The following is a 21577-nucleotide window of genomic DNA, read 5'->3' on the forward strand; positions in this document are numbered from 1 at the left end:
AATGTACAACGTTTTTTAAAGGTGACTCTGGACCACAAAACCATAAGTGTCAATTTTTCAAAACTGAGATCTATATATCATCTATATACAAAGCTGAGTAAATAAGCTTTCCACTGATGTATGGTTTGTTATGATAGGACAATATTTGGCTGAGAGACAACTATTTGAAAATCTGGAATCTGAGGGTGAAAAAATCTAAATATTGAGAAAATCTCCTTTAAAGTTGTCCAAATTAAGTTCTTAGCAATGCATATTACTAATCAGAAATTAAGTTTTGATATATTTACAGTAGGAAATTTACAAAATATCTTCATGGAACATGATCTTTACTTAATATCCAAATGATTTTTGGCATAAAAGAAGAATGACATTTTTTTTACCCATACAATGTATTTTTGGCTAATGCTACAAATATACCCCAGCGACGTAAGACTGCTTATGTGCTCCAGGGTCACAAATGTATAAATTGCAGTGTACAGCGTTTATTATGACGGGGTAGAATCCACAGCTCAGTACTCACTACTCAATACTCATGAGCACTTTTAAATAGGCTACTCTTTTACTCTTACTCAAGTAGTTTTTTGACAAGTACTTTTACTCAAACTACATTTTTTGGAAGGTAATGGTACTTTTACTTGAGTATATATTTTCAGTACTCTTTCCACCACTGGAAATGAACAAACAACACACTTCATGTGTTTGAAAATATTTCAGATGATCTGTGCTGATTAAATTATTATTATTTTTTTATTATTTGACATTTAGTTTAACTGACAACACTTTGTTATTGTATGACAGTAATGATCATGTTTATCACAAACACACAAAGTTGTCTTCCATTAAAAAATGTACAGAAAGTAAATCAGCTCTTACCTCTTACTGTTATCTTAACTTCATTACTGTACTCGCTGTAGTAGTTTCCTCGTTCTGCTCTACATTGGTATCTTCCTCCATCAGAGAATCTCACAGACTCGATAGTTTTAGTTGCATCACCCGTGGATTCAGGGTTTGAGTCTTTTCTCCAGTGAATTGTCCATCCAGTTAACTGTCCCACATCACAGCTCAGAGTAACTGTGTCTCCAGTGAACACTGAACTCTCAGGATCTACAGTCAGAGACGGCTGAGGTTTATCTGGAAGTGAACAGTGATGCAGTGCTGAGGTCACTTATAGCTGTTATTGGTCACTCTTATTTATTTATTTATCTCCATAAAAACACCTCTAACACTGTAAATTGCATTAAACCATTTAAGTTCCAAAACTAATATTTATTCTGTCTGCACATTATTACTGTGAACATAATTCATTTGATTTCATTAAACAAAGAATATTTCTTAATATAAAATTAAAGTAAACACTGCTCAAATACTTTGTGTATCTGGAACTGAATTTAGTGAAATAATCAGCTAGCAATAGCACACATGCATGAACAACACCGAATCAGCAAACACACACTTACTGACTTTTAAATAAAGCAACATGCAGCAAAAATTCTTCATTTTTAGTCCATCCTCAACCTAAACACAGACTTTATTCTATATAGCACAGTTGTAAACCACAGAAACTCAACAGAAACTCTGTGAAATCCCAACATAACAACATAATCAAGTTATTGATCAGTATTTAACCTCCCAGATTGTTTGTTGATTGATCTAAGAAGTAGAGCCGATGCATGTATTCTTTTTGAAGTCTAAGGGTAAAAGGTCTGAAGACGTGTGCTTGAGTGTATTCTAGGTTCACGAGGCCAGGCTAAGGGGTCAGGATGACCTCCCATCTACATGAGCTATGAGTGACGGAGAGAACTGTGACATTTAGATGTTGAATAACAGATATTAAACATCCTGTTCTATCCTGTATTTCTGTTCTCCAAGAGTGATGGCTGCATAGTATTGTGTAACCAACCACACTGACGAGATGAATGCTAGAAGCTAGGAAACCATGAGGTGCCGATAAGGGCTCTGTGTGTGTGTGTCGACATCTATTCTCTGTGTTAGATGAGAAGACTGTCTCCTGCCGCCATCCTGATCCGAGCTGAGCTGTCGTCTTCTTCATTTCTGACGCCTACAATAATCATTTGGAGATATGTTTGAAGTGCTTGCGTCCATATGTGGAAATTGTCTAAGTTTGTCTAGGTTTTGGAACCAATCAGAATTTTGCTGACTTATGTATTGACACAATTAGCAACCTCTGTCAGGATATAATTGCTGGTGTTTATGAACTGTAAAGGGAAGTAGCCTCTGAACTCTGCGAGAGTGTTAAAGCTGACTTCTGCCTGAAACTGAAAACTATTTCTTCAGTAAAATGTCTTTAATTCATCGCATCTTTGACTCCTGGTCTTCATTCAACAACACCTGGTCCTTTGGGTTTGACTGTTATTCCCCAACAACTTCAAACAGCTATTTTCAACGAGCAATGAACTTTCACTAACAGTTGAGTAATATTCATTCATTATGAATAAATCCACTTATGGCTTGTCTTTTTATTAAACTCACAGCAAAACCCTTGGGCGAGTTGTGATGCATCTCGCGGTGATCACCGATGATCGGTTCGGTGCAGATTTTGCTCATCTCAAACAAGCCTATTGCAAGCCAGTGACTGTTGAGCTTGACGTTGCATCATAACGTTATGAGTAATGAGGAAAGAGCCAATTAACGGTAAGTGTATATATATATATATATATATATATATATATATATCAGTCATTCTTGAGACATGGGACAAATCATGTCCAGCAATTGTAACTGCTATCAGGTTTAAAAAATATTTTCAATTGTAAATGCTGTGGGGTTTTATAATATAATGAATTTAACACAATTATCCCCTTCAATTTAATTTGATCATTATCATGTAAACATCTATGACAATTGTCTTCTCACTACATCTAAAACTACATCTACACGAGAAAAAAGAGCTTGTTTTATCAAAAGCAACACTTAATAATATCTCATATCAAAGCAAGGTTGTTTTTCAGTGACACATGCATGACACATTCATAAGGTTTCAAAGTTGTGCCCCCACATTTTGTCAACACCGTCAGACATTCATTAAAATGTAATAAAGTCAGGGAATATGAGGGGCAGCTGTCACTCTAAAGGACCCCCTTGCCACAATCCTCCTCTGCAGAGTACATCAGTGTCAGACAGGATCTGCTCAGTTTTATAGTTTTATAATATTTTAAATCCTAATGTTAATATTTCCTGGTCACAACTATGATATGTCAACACCATCTTCCAATTTCTGAGGAAATTATTTTAAATATTTAGATAATTTTATTCTCCTGAAGCAGGATACATTAGCAGCATAAAAAAAACCCCAAAACAAAAACAAAAAACAAAACAAAACAAAAAAACATTTGTCAACACCGTCAGATTTTGAGTTCCAATAATATATCAAAATACTTAAATGTGACTCTTGAATAAAAGCTTTATAAACAATAACATACTCACTGTTTGTTGTGTTTAATACAGTAATTGATTGATTTGATTTATTTGATTAAAAGTTAAAATCACTACAAATGCAGGTTATACTGGCAGCTACTGGTGTTTTAATTTCGTTGAAAAGTATAATTTCCATCATTTCTTGTTTGCATATTCATTTTTCTTTCAGTGAAGAACTCACAGCTCAACAATACACCACGAGAAAACATGTTCATGTATGTCAATTATTATTATTATTAGTATTTTTGACAGTTCTGCAGCTGTTACCTGGATGAGATGCATTTTTATTTTATTTTATTTATTAAGTTGCTTAAATACAATAAATCTAAATAATTTAGCTTTCTTTCTTTTTTTTACTTTTTAAAATGTCAAATTGTATATGACATGCTTATTCATTATGTATATATTTATGATTAATATAAATGATACATCAATAAATAGGGTCAAACATTAATTATAATCTATTAATTAATCTGTCTAATAATGATATAATAATTATGTTTATCAAGCTCTAACAGACTGTCCGAATTTGAATAACACAAAAGATGAGAATGAGAATGAGCTTTATTGGCAGGTATGTTTACACATACAAGGAATGTGTTGTAGTGCAACAGAGAGACAGCAACAGGACAGGACACAGATAATACAAGAATAACAACAAATAACCAAATACTGTAGGCAATGTACAAAGCAGCAAAAAAAAAAAAAAAATATATATATATATATATATATATATATAATATATAATATAGACAACTGTATGTACAGGTCAATGCCTTTAGAAGCACAGATGTCTGTCACTTTATGGTTCACCCGAAAATGAAACGTCTGTCATAATTTACCCAGATTGATCTAAACCTGCAGAAAGTTGTTTCTTCTGAACATAAAAGAAGATACTTTGAAAAAAGTGGAAGTAAACAGCTTCTGGTCCTCAATGACTGTTTTTTCTCTGCTGTGGACGTTACTGAGGACCAGCAGCTGTTTATTTCCACATTCTTCAAAGTATCTTCTTTTATGTTCAGAAGAAACAACTTTCTGCAGGTTTAGATCAATCTGAGTAAATTATGACAGAAGTTCATTTTTGGGTGAAGTATGTCTTTAAGTCAGACCGTCCACCTGAGCAACTGAAACGCTTCTCTGTAAACTGCGCGTTCATCATTAGTTACTGGACAGAGCCAGTGATAACTTTCTGGTTCAGCTCTATCTGGAGAGTCTTGTGTTCAAAGCACAGATGTGAGCTCCAGATGTTTTAAACAAAGACGCTGAGATGAGCTTCTCTAACTTCTTATGACATTAATTTAATTATAATTGCTATTAGCATTATACACGCTGCAACATACTTATATTTGTTGATTCAGTTTGTAGGCCTTTGTAAAATACGAGACAAATCGCGTCCGGTATTGATTTGAGACGAGACGCATCATTTTACCTTTAAATACGAGACGAGTCAGTATTTTAAGGAAAGAGTAAGAGACCAGTTCAGACGACTGGACATGTGACAGAGTTTATGAGGACATTGATATTCAACTCACCCGTTATAGAGAGAGAAACAGTAGAGCTTGATTGTGATGATTGTGGTCTTTTATCTCTCTCTCCTCTACACCAGTACTGACCCTGATCAGACTCAGTAGCTCCTCTGATAGTGAGAGTGTCTCTTCGATCAGACGACTGTAACATTACACTGTCTTTATACCACTCATATCTCCACTCAGGTGTCCAGACATATGTCCTGTCTGTCTGGTAATTTCTCCGTCTCCAGTCACTGAGAGGCTCAATCACACACTTCAGATCGACTGTCTCTCCAGTGAATACAGGACTGTCTGGAGTCACAGTCAGAGTAGATCTGGGTAAATCTGTGAAGAAAGAACAAAAACATAAAGTGACTCAAACAGCACTTATAGTGAAAACAATAATGTTTTCTAAATGTTTTACAAACTATGTTGTTTATATTGTCATCTTAACATTTTTTTGTTTTGTTTTTGTCGTGTGATTATGTTTCTGATCTGAGTGTTTATCGGAGGCTCTGGCTCCGTCTCGTCCTCAGACAAACACCTCTGACTCGTCACAGAAAGCAGAATGAAGCTCCTGCTGAAGGAGAGCTGAAGACCTCCAACTACAACCTCCTGAGGAGCAACTGAACCTCAATCAACTTCAACAGACTATCTGAAGACTTCATCAACATTTCACATCATTATCTGTCACTTTATTCTCTCTGATTTCAGGACTAAACTCATCTGTATTGAAGTCTATCGCTCAAGTCCATTTCTATTCTGATGATAGTCATGAATATCACCTGTAACCATAGCGACAGTGACTAAGATAAATATTAGTTAATAATATTGTGTAATGATACTCATGTCATGATTTGGTTCAATGCATGATACTGATCTCACAACATAATTAAAAATGTAAGTTTTGTTTAAGTTTCGTTTTGGCATGTGATTAACGATTTACACAAATGAATGTTCATTGAAATGTTAAATTTGGTGTTACATCAGGATTGGCTTGAATAGGCTTTGGTTTGGTTTTTCTCAAGCAGAGACAATAAAGACACCAGAACAGAAACATTCATGATTCTGCTTATAAAAATACAGTTTTATATTACAAACATATGCTTTCACGACTACATACAAAAGGTTTTCTGGGTTCATTATATTTTATGCACCAATTCTGATGCTAAATTAAATCTATTTAAACATTTGGTTAATCTATAACCGATACACTTTGTTGTTATCCATGATACTGTCAAGATTATAGTCTTCTGTTTAAGGACTTTTATGTTGAAGTATTTTTCTGTTCCCATTGTTTCTGTGTTCACTTCCTGTGTTTAGTTTCTGTTTCCCTTGTTGCCATGCCTCCCTCATTTGTTTCCGTAGTAACCCTCCTCTGTTACCATGGCTACTCATTGCCTACACCTGTCTCTTCTTTATTGTCTGGTCTTATATGAATGTATCGTGAGCTTTTGTTTCAGTTCCTGTATTTGTTTATCTTGTTTATTGCTGGATTTACTTTTGTTGTCTTTTTTAAATAAGCTTTAAACTGCACTTGTATCCAACACTGTGTTTTACTGAAACAGACCAAAAGACACTCAGAGATGCTGCAGTCACATTAATTCAGCTTCACCAAGAAACTCACTCGAGGAGCATCGGAGACTTGCTGGACGTTTCTCATCGAACTGACCTGCCTGACTTTGCTCTCATTGATTTCTTCTGTCATGAAATCAGCTGCTGTTACAATCCACACTGATCTGTGATGATCCTCCAGGATCTCGGAGTGAGTTTCTGCATTATTACTCTCTTGTGTAACACTGATGTGTCCGTCTGATTCACTGCAGGTTTAATGTGATTCAACATCAGATCATCTGAAACTATCATCAGACGTACACTGAACAAGTGTTATTTTATGTTTTATATGTTATGATGAGAAATGCAGCAGCTTGTAGATTCATGTAATAGAGTGAGGGTAACGAGTTACATTAATGGCACATTTATAATGCATCTTTATTGTGTGTTCATTGATATTTTAGTTCATGGTTTGAAAGTGCATCATTGTATATGTCTTTAAGGTGCCCCTCGTTATTAACTCTTTATTAACTACTCAAACATTAACAAAGACTTGTTAATGCATTATTTTGTCATGACTTTACTTGAGGCACATTATCATTAATTCACTCTTAACTACTTACTAAATCCAGCTCATGATTTATTATAAACTTACTCAAATACACACGAATAGTCCAACAGGGAAAGAGAAAAAACACAAAACAGAGTATGATTGTTTAAGATCAGTTATTAGTGTTAATAATGGGTTATTAGTGTATTTGATACGGAGGAACAGTGAAAATAATGACAAACTAATCCTGTGTCATCCAGTAATGTTTATGATGAAGCTGCAGATGTCAATCATTTAAATCATGACATATTCAATTGTTTAAATGTATTTAGTCAACATATTTCCTATTCCTTTTAGTTAACCCCTAAACGTTGATGCATAAACTATCAAACTTGTACTAACATGTAGTTAAAGCTGTGTTGTTCATAAATTCATATGATTTGAGTCATAGTTAAGATGCTCTACTGATTAATAATTTGCTCATGTCTTCACTAATCATGAGTTCATGTTGAAGTAAGTGTTAATTCAAGTGTTAGTATTATTAGTCATATACTTTCTTATAACGTGTTACCTAGAGGGATTTTAGGAAGACATTGATATTCATCTCACCCTGCACAGAGAGATAGACAGCAGAGCTTGATTGTGATGATTGTGGTCTTCCATTTCTCTGTCCTCTACACCAGTACTGACCCTGATCAGACTCATTCGCTCCTCTGATAGTGAGAGTGTCTCTGTTTACAGGGTAACCATCAGACGTCCGTAACATTATTCTGTCTTTATACCACTCATATCTCCAGTTACTGTGAGACTCAATCACACACTTCAGATTGACTGTCTCTCCAGTGAATACAGGACTCTTTGGATCTACAGTCAGTTCAGGTTTGGGTGAATCTGTGAACAGAAGAAAACAGACTCTGAACTGAATATCTAACTTGATGTAGCTGTTAGTGAAGTAAATAGGATTGAAAATAGATGTTATGATAAAAATTTAAATAAATGTAAAATGTTTTATTCCTTTATTTGTTTTGTCAATTGGATTTTCAAATGAGAAAGTTATTAAAACATTATTGCACAGTTCTTGTTCCGGTTTAGAGAGAGCAATATCAAAATGGCGCCGCTGATGGCAGCTATTGTGCGTTGCTCCTCGGTGTTTGTATTGTTTTTGTTTGTTTTTCCTGTTTTTTGTTTTTCAAATAAGATCAGCTTTACCAGGGATGATCTACTGAACATTCGGCAGAACACACCACAAAATCTTCTACCGGTTTTTGATTTTTCGGACGTTTTGCTGGACATTGTAGTTGGCGGAGCCGTAGCTCTGGTCAAACGCTTCAGGAAGCGCAGACGGGGAAAGAGAGCCGGCGCGCTCGTGAAACTTCGTCAGCGCGGATTTAGAACGGCGTTGCCTAGCATCCATCTGGCGAATCTCCGCTCTCTACCCAACAAAACGGACGAACTCCTTCTGCTCTCCCGGACAAACAAGGACTTTTCTAACTCTGCTGCTCTATGTTTCACGGAAACCTGGTTGAATGGCGACATACCGGACAGCGCGATCCATCTGCCTAATTACCAGCTGATAAGAGCAGATCGGGACACAGAATCAACGGGGAAATCGCGCGGCGGCGGGACATGCTTTTACATCAATGAGAGGTGGTGTACAGATGTAACTGTTTTAAAGAAGATGTGCTGCTCAGATCTAGAAACGCTCTTCATTAACTGCAAGCCGTTCTATTCACCGCGGGAGTTCTGCTCGTTCATTCTCGTGAGTGTTTACATTCCACCGCAAGCGCACGTGAGCACAGCTCTACAGAAACTCGCTGATCTGATCACAGAGAGTGAACAACAACACCCGGACTCTGTTTTAATCATTCTCGGGGACTTTAATAAAGCAAATCTCTCCCGTGAACTGCCAAAATACAGACAGCATGTTACATGTCCCACCAGAGACAGTAATATATTGGATCACTGTTACACAACAATAAAGGACGCATATCACTCGGTTCCACGAGCAGCTTTAGGACTCTCTGATCACTGTTTGGTTCATCTTATTCCATCCTACAGGCAGAAACTTAAGTCTGCGAAGCCTGTATTAAGATCTGTTAAAAGATGGACTAACGAAACAGAGCGGGATGCTTTGATCAGTGAACTTTAGGCAAAGTCCGCATCACCATCATGAACAGCACCGTGACTGCAGTGGAGTCATTCAGATTCCTGGGCACCACCATCTCTCAGGACCTAAAGTGGGATATTCACATTGACTCCATTGTCAGGAAGGCCCAGCAGAGGCTGTACTTTCTTCGCCAGCTGAGGAAGTTCAACCTGCCACAGGACTTACTGAAACAGTTAAATATTTAGACTTTTATGATGTCTCATACAAACCTTTTTTAAAAACTTTTAGAATCACACCTCAGATTCAGAAAGAAAAATCTATGTAAGTGTCTTGCGTTACTCAGAGGATCGTTTGACTGCTTCTAATCCTTGCTCTAGTCTAAAGGATTGTGGTTTTAGGTTTGAAGGATCTAAAAACTTATTTGTTAAAACAAAAGTTATATCATTGTTTAATCATGCTACTTTTCATCACCTTGTAAAGATTGAATCTGAGGTGTGATTCTAAAAGTTTTTAAAAAGGTTTGTATGAGACATCATAAAAGTCTAAATATTTAACTGTAGGCTATGGTTGTTTATGTGGATGTTTATGTGTAGATGTGTTGACCAGATATGTGTCATAAAAAGGTTCAATAGGGCACACATCCTTTGACCGGACAGCGAACTTTTGCCTAAACCTTCGACAGAGTTCACACGCGCAGGTGCACGTCATAAAATAGATGCCATAGAGATGCTTTGATCAGTGAACTTTAGGCAAAGTCCGCATCACCAGAAGACCCGGCGCGCTCGCAGGTGCATGTTGTAAAACTTTAGAGGTTTAATTAAGCACGTCTGTTTCAATTACTAGATAACACACCGCAAGTGTTACGGCGAGAAAATCAAAGTGTAATCCCCTCTTACCACTTTTCATTCTGATATTTGCGCGTGCAACTGATAGGGTAGCCTATAGCACAGCTTCAAGGATTCTGCTCGCCATCTTCAAAACTTCTCTCGTTTCATTGAGATGCATGAGACAAATATTTACATTTCGTAAGATGTTGTAGAAAAGTTTACCCCGTCTAAATTACGGGTAATTAACTAAAACATTCGCTTTCATTTCAGTTTAGGTGCGCATAGGTACGTTTTAACTGATGTAGCACACTAGAAGTCTTAAGCTTGACAAAAATTAAAAGCCTATTAAAGGAATTATGGCACTAAAATAAAATAAGACAAACAAACAACATTTTTCCTGTGTCCTAGAGGTGAATGTTTAGAAGGAAACTTGTGTAACCTTTAAAGTGAGAAGCTTTAAGATGAATACTGAACGGTTTCATTAATTGAGAAACGCTAAAGGTTTATTAAAAATAACTTAAAAACGTTACTTTGTTTATTTTTTTTAACAATTAAACCTTCGTGTCGGTCTCTCCTTACAGCGTTAGGGGGTGTTGATGTAGGCGTGACCTGACAGCGGCCGTGAGCTCATTCTGAGTCTGACACAGAAGCGAGAGGTTCTCTAACGGACGCTGTGTAAATAGTCTGCTCTTTTACTTTTCTAACTTGGTACAAAAGCTAGCTTTTAAATTGTATCTTCTACTATCTTATACTATTGTTTTAACGGTCTGATATTTTTATTCCACATCACGGTAAGATAAAACAACTCTATTTTCTTTAACTTCGTATCTGTTATAAACTCAAACTTTTTAAAAAAAGGAAACATAGATTTTGATAAATATATCTTATTGTTTTAATCAGTCCGATGCTCTTTTGTTTTAGAAACGCGCTGAACTCTTCTTCTATTTAACTTTGTCAAACGAACTAGTTTTAAATTCTAATGATAGAAAAAAACTAGCGTATTGTTTAACTAACATGTCAATGCTTTTTTGTTTTAGTTTTTCCTAAAACTGTTTTAACAACACTAGTACGTCTCGACTTGTAGGGAAAAACAGGCGTACCATGGTAAGATAAAAACAATTCTACATTATTTAACTTCGTATCTGTTATAAACTCAAAACTTTTTAAAAACCACAACATAGGTTTTGATAAACGAACGCGCTCACTTCTTCTTCTAATTAACTTTGTCAAACGAACTAGTTTTAAATTCTAATGATAGGAAAAACTAGCGTTTAACTAACATGTCATTGCTTTTTTTTGTTTTATTTTCTACGTTTTTCCTGTTTTAACAACACTAGTCTCGACTTGTAGGGAAATAAACAGTCTTTGTACGTTTTACGTACATGTTTGATGTTTTTTCTTGATATGTATGTGAAAAAACTTTAATAAAAATATCCCTTTACCCCATTTAACACAGTTTCATCATTTAAAGTTTAAAGCACATAACATTGGCCCCACACACACACACACACATTGTCATAAATTCCTTAAGTTCACTATAGGGTGAATAACCAGATGGCCGCTTAGACGGGGGCTGGGGGGGGGGGGGGGGGGGTGTACAAAACAGGTGTCCAGTTATGGGAGGGGGGTGGAATTTTTATGAGGGTAATAAAATCAATCATTTTGACACAACGTATACTACCATCTCTCTAATAAACTACAACACAATTCACATTTGTTAAATAAATCAAACATACTGCAGTACAGCACAGTACCTTCAGTGAGTCCAGCGTGGATGAAGGACATCAGCACTAAAAGCAGAAGAAACACAGATATGAAACATTTCCATTCATTCAACACAATGCAGATCACTGAAACATGTCTAGAGTTTGAACTGAAAGAGTTTTTCTGTGTTTCCATGAGAAGCGATGCTGGAGATTCTCCATCATTTATCATCAACACACACACTGACGTCACAGGACTCATGAACCGATACGAGAGTCGATTCTCTGATGGATTCACTGCTGCCCAGAGAAGATTCACAACACACAACACATGACCATACTCTCATCAACCAATGTGACGCCAGACAGTGAAGTTCTGTCTCTTTAAGTGCTTTTGCTTGTTTTGAGTTTTGAGTACCCTTACCAAAAAGTAGCATACTTTAGTTTATTTTATTAAGTATACTTAAGTTACTAAAGTAAAGTTTAAGTATACTACAATGTCTGAACATACAAAACATCACAATAAATAACAGGGTAACTGCTTGTAAACAAAACATTTTATTCTAGCTTCATGGATTCTTTTTTTTAAAAACTTGAATGTGGGTAAATTTCAACCACTCAGATCATTAGGATGGAGTCAGTAGAAATAGCAAGGGTTCACTTCCAACAAGGGGCATCTGCTTTTATGCGGCCCTCAGCTGGAACCAGCTTCCAGAAGAGATCAGATGTGCTAAAACAGTAGCTGTATTTACATCCAGACTCAAAACTCATCTGTTCAGCTGTGCATTTACTGAATGAGCTCTGTGCTGCGTCCCAATGATTGCACTGTATTATATGCATCCCTTTTTTTATCCTTAACTTTTAATATTTTAATAATTGCAAAATGTATATTCTTTGCTTTTATTGTTGTGATTATTATTTTCATTTAAATATATATTTATTCACTTTTACATAAGACCATGCAATATACTATAGAAATAAACTCTACTTGCCTTTATTTATATATAAGTACGGGGAATGAAATGAACCTTTTCACTCACCAGTCAATTTGGCTGCTAAATTTTTAAGTTACCGGCCATTCATAACTTCTACTAGCCAAAAAACCCCCAGAAATAAACCAACAGCTTGAGGCGGTCTGCACTGGAAGTGACAAAGCGACCACTGCAAATCATTTTGTGTCAGTACTAAGGGTGTGCGATATTGACCAAAAAAAAAAAAATCTCTCAATATGTTCTGGGATTTTATCGATAAAGATAATTAGACAATATTTTGCTGAGTGTGTTATTGTGCTGGTATCTTAAGGACTGCCATGGACAGCTGACTCCTACAGTTTTTGATATTCTTCATATTCTGTGTGGTCAGTTCACAGCAGTGATGGAAATTAATCTTTTCCAAAAAGTTTAAATTGATTTGAACCTTTTATGGGTATTGTTACCTTTATAAAGCCATTTTTTCCAATAGTGTGCATCTTTTGAGTAAAATTCTTACATTTAATCAATCAATTATAATAATAATACATTTAGGCTGTTTCTAAACAAATGAAATCAGTATCAAGAAAATAAATTTTTGCAGAAGTTTATGGCTTTTAGATGTATTTTCACATGTTAATGTAACTTAGAGGGACATGGAATGCTTTAATCTGCAGTTACAAATGCATAAAGTTTTGATATTTTAAACATGAAATGTTGAATACTGATATTTGAAATTATTAAAAAAATGAAAAGATACTTAAAATGTCAAATTAAAACTGCCAGTAGGTGGCAGCAAGTCACTGTTAATAAGCGAGTCATTGCGATTGAACTGAATCATTTAAACAGTTGATTCATACAGGAACGAAACACATGTTGCTCAGAGACGCAAAGCAGCGTTGTTTTTGGAAAGTTTTTTTTGTTGGCAAAATAGAGCAAAAACAGGCAATAGGGTGTCTAAAACGTAAGTCTCTTGATATTAACTTTTTTTTATTGAACTGTTGTATAAAACCAATGCTGATTCTTTAAGAAAAAAACGGCACTCCTCGCGTTATATTTATTAACTATATGAATGCATATAAACATACATTTCCTGCCCCCTTATCTTGAATTATGTAATAATGTTTAATGCATATTAACAGACTGAATCGTGCAGTGAAAGAAAGCACTCTAAATGTGCACGCGCTCTAGTCTAACCAGACTTAATCATGTGGTGTATGCGTGCTCTCTGTAGGTGTTTTGTTAAGTTTTTGCAATATGCTGGATAATGTCATGATGTCTCACGAGTTAGGTTTTTGCGCTAAACCTGCGCAGATTTGGCTTGCATGAACTTACCCAAGAAGTTAATGCGTAACCCGCCAAATTGGTTAGTGATTTGACGACGTTACCTGCCACAGCTGATTTTTACCCGCATTTGTGGGGTTGGCTGGTGTTAATTTGAAACCCTGTATATGTATGTATGTAACCCTATGTAAAAAATCCTATGAGTTATAGGGTTAAAACATTTATTTTATTCTATTGTTTGTTTATCGTGTGTATGTGCATTGTCCATTCATTTCTAAATCGGGGATGATGTATTTAATAGCTTTCTATACTTTTACATTTCTACGTATGTATGTCATTACGTAATGTAGTGTAAAAGTTTGCTAGAAATGCACATGCGAAAAACGTGCTGTGTACAATCAAACTGACTTATGTTTAGTGATTGGATGCTTAATAGCTTAAACCCGCCTCCCAAATAAGTGATTGTAACGCTATTGGGTAATTAAGAGGTGGGGTAGAGAGAGAGAGAGGAGAGAGCTGGAACGGAGAAAAAAAGGCATCAGGAGAAGTTGGTCGTGAGTGAAAAACTAACCATATTAGAGAGAAAACAATGATTTTAAGTTTGTTTTTCACAACGTATATTTGTTATTGGACTGTTGAGATATAGTTAACGCACAACCTGGGTTAACATCGTCTTTCTTTAGAGTTATACTGAGTTTCCACGGACATCGCTGCCTTTAATCGAGACAGCTCACCTATTTGCATCTTCTGTACTGAGGTGCGTAAACTTTCACACATTCGTTACCGTTTGTGTTCTGTCATGGGACGTTTCTTCGTGGGACACCGGGGACTGTGAAACGCACTTGAAATCCGAAAGGCGAGCGAGTTTCTGGCTACGAGAGAGAGAGACAGCCATCATCCGGATAGTGCACCCAGCCACCGGAAGCGTTGGGTGTTCCTCCGGCAACAGGGGACGATTTTTGCTTTCCAAGAGGATCAAATTATTAAAGCTCGTACAGATTGCGATCGACAAAAGAACGAAGGTACCAAGTTTCTTTGTGTGTTTTCTCACTTGAGTGAAGCGGCCAGTTTAAGTTTTCATGGCCTCACTGCACTCAAGCCACGACACAGGCCTGCAACGGGGGGGTGTGAGTACAGTGTGTGTGTGTGTGTGTGTGTGTGATTGTGTGGGCCCACTGGTTATTAATGTTTAATTCTGTTGACATTGATACTTAGAGGATATTTTCTACAGAGTTAAATTTGAGTTATTCGCTCATTTAAGGACGCTGTCATAATTGAAACTAACCAAAGCATTTACTGTGTCATTGGTAAACTGTGTGCACTGCATAAATGTAAAAAGCCGTTGGGTGTTAAGTGGTTTCAGGTGAATTGTAACTCTGTGTTTCCTCTTACTTGAGCATCTAAGTATTTTGCTTAAGTTTCATTATTTCACATTTCTATTTCATTAAATTGAATATCTTTATTTGTTAAATCCTCTCTTTATTTGTTTGTGAGTATTGTTGTATTTGAGGAATACCTTTTATTGAAGTAGAGCCCATACACAAATGTAAGTTAAAGAGATCTTTATTCAGACAACACATATAGTAAGGAAAAGAGTATAGTGTAGTCAGAGAGGGGGCCTTAATCCAACAACATAAGGCATTTAGTTTCTGAACCTGGTGCTGCTCCTTACAACTTTCTAGTTGAGAAAGGTAGGGGGCACTGCATATATATATATGAAGACTTAATTTGCAAAAAAAAAAAGTTTTTACATTCCAATTAATCTCAATCAAACTGCAGTCGGGTTATTTTGACTAGTTTAAAAAAACTAAACAAAAAAACAGCTAACTGACACAATAAAACACAATAAAAACATGATAACTGTCATGAATCTGGTTAATGGACTTCCATCCGTTAGCCACCAGAGATTGCTACTCTATTACATTGACTTTCACGCCACAGACTGTTACATATCACCCTGGACTGCATTTCCCATCATCCATTGCACAGACTACATCTGTCACCAATCACACTCTCACCTGAAAGCTTTTACACCAACTATATAACACCTTCTCTGATCGCTCTCAAACTGCTGAGTATTGTTCTGCATTTATCACTCTCCTAAGCCTCTTTCACACAGAGATTCTGGGAAATACACGGGTAATGTGTTCCGGGAATCATCCCGGGATTGTTTGATTTTGGTTCATTCACACTGCCAGTGATTTTCCGGAATCTGTGCGTGCGTTCACACACAACCCGTAAAGATCCCGTAAAGACATGTGACATTTCATGTGACGTGTATAATGCGCCACGCACCAGTTCACTAAACTGGCGAACGATTTCAGCTTCAGCGCGGATAGTGAGGAGCTCCGATCACTGCTTCATTCAAGTTTACACATTTTTCGTTGTTTGAACTTTTATGTGCCTTCAAAACACCCGGTAAAAGAGTCGCATGATAACGCACGTAATCAGCCTTTACGGCATTGGTTCTGGCTTTTGTTCACGCAGCGCTCGTTCCGGGACGGACCCCGGCAATGTTACTAGGTCCCCAACCCGATTCGATCCCGGAATCAATCCCGGGACGTGTTTGCGTTCACACTGAAGGCACTCTGGCAATTTTCCGGGACCAACGTGCAGTGTGAAAGGGGCTCTAGTGTTAGCTGCTTTACCGAGCCATTCCGTGTTTCTGTTTAGTCTCTAGTATTGTTGTGCGTATATCACTCTCCTAGCTGCTTTACGGAGCCTAGTTTCTTGTTCTAGTTCAGTCTAGTCATTTCGTGTACCCTTGTTTCCAGTTTCCTGCCTGTTTATCTTGGATTTACCCTTGTCTCGCCCGCTCGGACTCTGTTTGTACCTCGTTTGGACTATAGCTCATGTTTCTGGATTACCCCTGTTGTCAAGCCCTCTGGATTTTGTACGCTGATCAATGATCTACGCCAGCCTTAGGAATACTCTTTGCCTTGCCTCATACATATCTGTTTGCTGATGCTCGACCCTGCCTGTTTATGACCATGGCTGTGAATAAAGCTTTGCGTATGGATCATCAGTATGGTGTGTCAGAGTTATGTTTTTGCAATAAACTCTTCATATATGAGTATATATCTATCTATCTATCTATCTATCTATCTATCTATCTATCTATCTATCTATCTATCTATCTATCTGTCTGTCTGTCTGTCTGTCTGTCTGTCTGTCTATCTATTTATCTATATTTTCTCACAAACCCACATTACAATCAAATATAAACATTAATGTGATTTTACTCTACTGATTGTTTTGCACTACTGATGCTTCAAACCACATCAGGTCAAAGTGTTTGAGAAACACACCGCCTCACTTCCTGTTTGAGACTGACATCATCAGCTTAACCCTCCTGTTGTGTTCAGGGGCACGTTCAAGCTCAAACGGTGCCCAACGTTTTGCTATGGTTTCCGGGTGGAACGACATGTTTCCTGGAAACGGTGTGCAACAGGGTTTGAGATATGTTCTTGCTTGGTGGGTGTGTCAAAAATGTTAGCTCAATCAGCAGCAACGTGTGTGTGTGTGTGTGTATATATATATATATATATATATATATATATATAAACCATGCAGTATTAAAGAGACAGATCGCACAATGAGTCCAAGTGAAGTCGTTTACAAATGTGTCCGCTGCAGCTCGGTTTACACAACACTTAAAGATATTAGAAGACATGTTTATCATGTAGTAATTGCAATGTCTTCTGGTCCAAATCCTTTCCTTAGGAAGCTGTGCTAGACACTGACTAATGTGATAAAAAATACTTTTTATATTTTGCTATTGTATTGTGGAGTGACACTTTCATAAACATTCCTATGCTCCTTTGATTATATAATGGTATATATATATATATATATATATATATATATATATATATATATATATATACACATTTACATTTACATTTAGTAGATGCTTTTATCCAAAGCAACTTACAAATGAGGACAATAGAAGCAATCAAAACCAACAAAACAGCAACAACATGCAAGTGCTATGACAAGTCTCGGTTAGGCTAACTGTAACAGGGCGAATGAGACGTGTGGATCTATTTGCAAGCTTTATTCCAAGATGTGGTCAAAAAACACAGGCAGGGTCAAAACATCAGCAAACAGGTATAACACAGGCAAGACAAAGAGTAATCCTAGGGGGATCCAATATCCAGAGGGCTTGAGAAGAGGGGTATTCCAATAACATGAGCAATAGCCCAAACGAGGTACAAACAGAGTCTGAACGGCAAGACAAGGGTTAATCCAAGATACACAGGCAGGAATCAGGAAACAAGGCAACACAAAATGACTAGACTAACTAGAACTGGAAACTAGACTCAGTAAAGCATCTAACACTAGGAGAGTAATAAACAGAAAAATACTAGAGACTAAACAGAAACTCAGAATGGCTCGGTAAGGCAGCTATCACTAGGAGAGATAAACACTAGAAAAATACCCAGCGATCTGAAAAAAGGAAGTCCAAGGCTTATAAAGCCTGTCTGAATGGATTCAGCTGTGTGTGCAATCAGTGCAATGGATCATGTGTCTGGATCATCAAGTCTGTGTGGTGTGAGACTCATGCCCCGTCCACACAAAGACGCATTTCACTGTATACGCATACATTTTTTACCGTATAGGCGTTTCGTCCACACGAATCCGGCGTTTTCGAAGAGTGAAACCGATCATTTTTGAAACTGCGTCCCAGGGCCGTTTTAACGTTTTCGTGTGGACGGCGAATCCGTATATTTTCTGAAACGATGACGTCATCAGCCCATGTCTCGCCCCTAATCAGACATCGCTACGTCACATAATAGCGACAACAACAACAACAACAACAACAACAATGTCAGACTACGTGCCTGTGTTCGTGCTGCAGAACCTACTGAGCTCATTAGCTTTATTAAAGCAAAATCTTCTGCTTTGTGTGTTAGTTTGTATTCAGCGCGCAAGGTTTACGCACATGGTCCAAGTCTCCTTCTCTGTTTTTTTTGTGTATCTCTGTGGCAGAATTACAGCGCCACATATTGGTCTGGCATGTGTACTACATCGTTTTCAGTCGGTTTCAGTGATTCCGTGTGTACGCAGATATTTCCTGAGACGACTCCGTGTTTACGGAATTTGAGGCAAAAAAAAAGATCGGATACGGAGAAATCTGGCTTCGTGTGGACGTAGCCTCAATGTAAAGAGAAAACAACATCTGGTGGTGAGCAGACGGAAGGCTACGGACTGGATTCGTGACACTAACACAGTACACGTAGAAGTTTTTTTTTTTTTTTTTTTTTTAAACGACTTGATAGAATATAGAAAAAAGAAAGCTTGTGTCAGTTTTTCAAGAAAAGCTAGCAGATAGAGAATAAATATGCAATTGATAGAGGGTCAAGTGTGTTTTTCTTTTTTTTTTTTATAAAAAGACAGATAGATAAAATAAAATTACAATTGAGAGTGTTAAGAGTTAGAGGGTCAAATAAAGATAGAGGAGATGTGTTTTAGCCGATTCTTGAAGATGGGTAAGGATTCAGCTCGGATTGAGTTGGGCAGGTCGTTCCAGCAGGAGGGAACAGTTCATGAAAAAGTCTGTGAAAGTGATTTTGTGCCTCTTTGGGATGAACAATAACTCATCGTTCACTTGCTGAACGCAAGCTTCAAGAGGCACATAGGTCTGAAGAACTGAATTTAGGTAAAGGGGTGCAGAGCCAGTGGTGGTTCTGTAGGCAAACATTAAGGTGTGACTTGAGTTCTTTTCGGCTCATTAAAGATTAATCTTGCAGCGGCATTTTGGACTAATTGTAGAGTTATTAAATATTACAATATAATAGCACAACAACAGTGATCAGCGATAATGATAAGCCTAATGCTCACAATACAAATATCAAGGTCATATAGATCATAACAGTCTCAGAGGTAAGAAGTGGATTATCCTTCACCTGAAATGTTAGTCTTTTCATCCTGAAATGCGAGGCAAATGTTGATCACAATAATTAGGAACCACAGTTTCCACAAATCCCTTCACTCGATTAGGATGTTCTCTTTTATTCTGGACGGGGCAGTGACTGTAGCATCGAGTGTATTTTTGTAGTATTAAACATGTATTTATACTGATTTCATCAGACTCCGAAAATTCTTCAAAAAGAACTCAAAGAATGGTCTTCTCAGCTGCTATAGTTGCAACACTTGCTTCATCAGAGCAGGGTGTTCAACGCATCACCATTTTCGTTTAATAAACGTTTTCCACCGTTTTGTCGAAGCTGAACACAGCCCAGATCATTTTGACCTGGAGATGATCTTCTTTTCCCCACAAATGCAAGTTAATGTTATCAAATTGAGCTAAAACTTACTGACACTGCTCACACGTCATAACTTCCCAACATTTTTGGGAAAATTATTGTATTTTTGGGGGACCCCCTCCCCCCCCCCCCTCCCCCACACACACCTTTTTTACAATTACTGTGTTCCTTTGTCTACAAAATACAGCTTATAAATATCTCTTTATGCTATATTATCACCAAATACTGGATTCAGTTTCTTTTTTTCAGCTTGTTTTCTTTAGGACAGGCTTTGTATTTATTTTTATTTTAAAAACTGATTATTGTACAATGTTATTAAATATTGGCAAAATTATACACAAATATTTCCAAAAATAAATACAAATTCTGTCCTAATTTAAAGAAAACAAGCTGACAAAAGATTGAATCCAATATGTGGTGATAATATCGCATAAGAGATTTTATTTAAAAAGGCTGGCTGTTTTTGACCGGGAACACTAAAGGTGCTGTAGACCAATGTGGAGTTGCATCAGTTGCAGCTGCGCCCGCATAAAAACACTGGTAACAAGCAGAGGAAAACGGTTAAAATCCATGGAATAAGAGAAAAATATATATATATTTTTGTGTCTTTGGATGTCAGAATTGAAATGAAAATGTGTTTTTATAGAATGCTGTCGTCAATGATGACATTTGAAGCTAAATGCAGACGTTTAAATGGACAGACTATGAATAAAAACTGCTATGATTACTCTACTTTTAAAGCATAAATTAGATTTAAACAATAGGTCTACATAATATTCACAGATACAGTTCATTGTGGACGTATTGTATTAGCCCTACAGTTACAGCATGAAATACTATTTAAACCTATTACTATTAACATTATACATAACATTTATTTACTTTATATTACAATTCTGACCTTTTTTTCTCACAAATGCAAGATTATATCTCCTAGTTCAGACTTTATAACTCGATTTAACTGAATAATAGTGAGTTTGTCAATTCTGAGGAATAAAAGCCAGAAGTGTGGGATATAAACTCATGATTCTGAGCCGAGGGGAAAAGAGAATGATGAGCTGTTTTTTCTTATCAGAATTGTCAGATATAATCTAGGAATTGCGAGAATAAAGTCAGAATTTTGAAATATAAACTCAAATTTACTTTTTTGTTTTTTATTCCATGGCTTCCAGACAGCTTCATGAAACCAGAAAGTGCTCCAGCGGCGAGTGACCTAGTGTTCACAATGTAAAAGACTTCATAGAATCACAAAAGGGCCCAAAGTGATGTGGTCTGAGTATGTATATGAAGTATTTTATGAAACAATATGTTGATTAAAATGAAGACAAAAGACATATTCTGATTGTGGAGCATTAGTGTAACATGTTCATAT

General features: G+C 36.8%; 1 protein-coding gene across 2 annotated transcripts in view; it reads right to left on the reverse strand.

Annotated features, from left to right (window-relative positions):
- LOC306888641 (Fc receptor-like protein 5) overlaps window positions 1–21577 on the reverse strand; it is a 510322-nt gene that overhangs the window by 23361 nt on the left and 465384 nt on the right. For both annotated transcript variants that reach the window (XM_079447081.1, XM_079447080.1), the window contains one exon: window positions 874–1131. In XM_079447081.1, the coding sequence (XP_079303207.1) occupies window positions 874–1131 (258 nt within the window). The remainder of the gene's footprint in view (window positions 1–873; window positions 1132–21577) is intronic.

The sequence above is a fragment of the Barbus barbus genome (genome assembly GCF_936440315.1).
Source record: "Barbus barbus genome assembly, chromosome: 2".
Classification (NCBI taxonomy): Eukaryota; Metazoa; Chordata; class Actinopteri; order Cypriniformes; family Cyprinidae; genus Barbus; species Barbus barbus.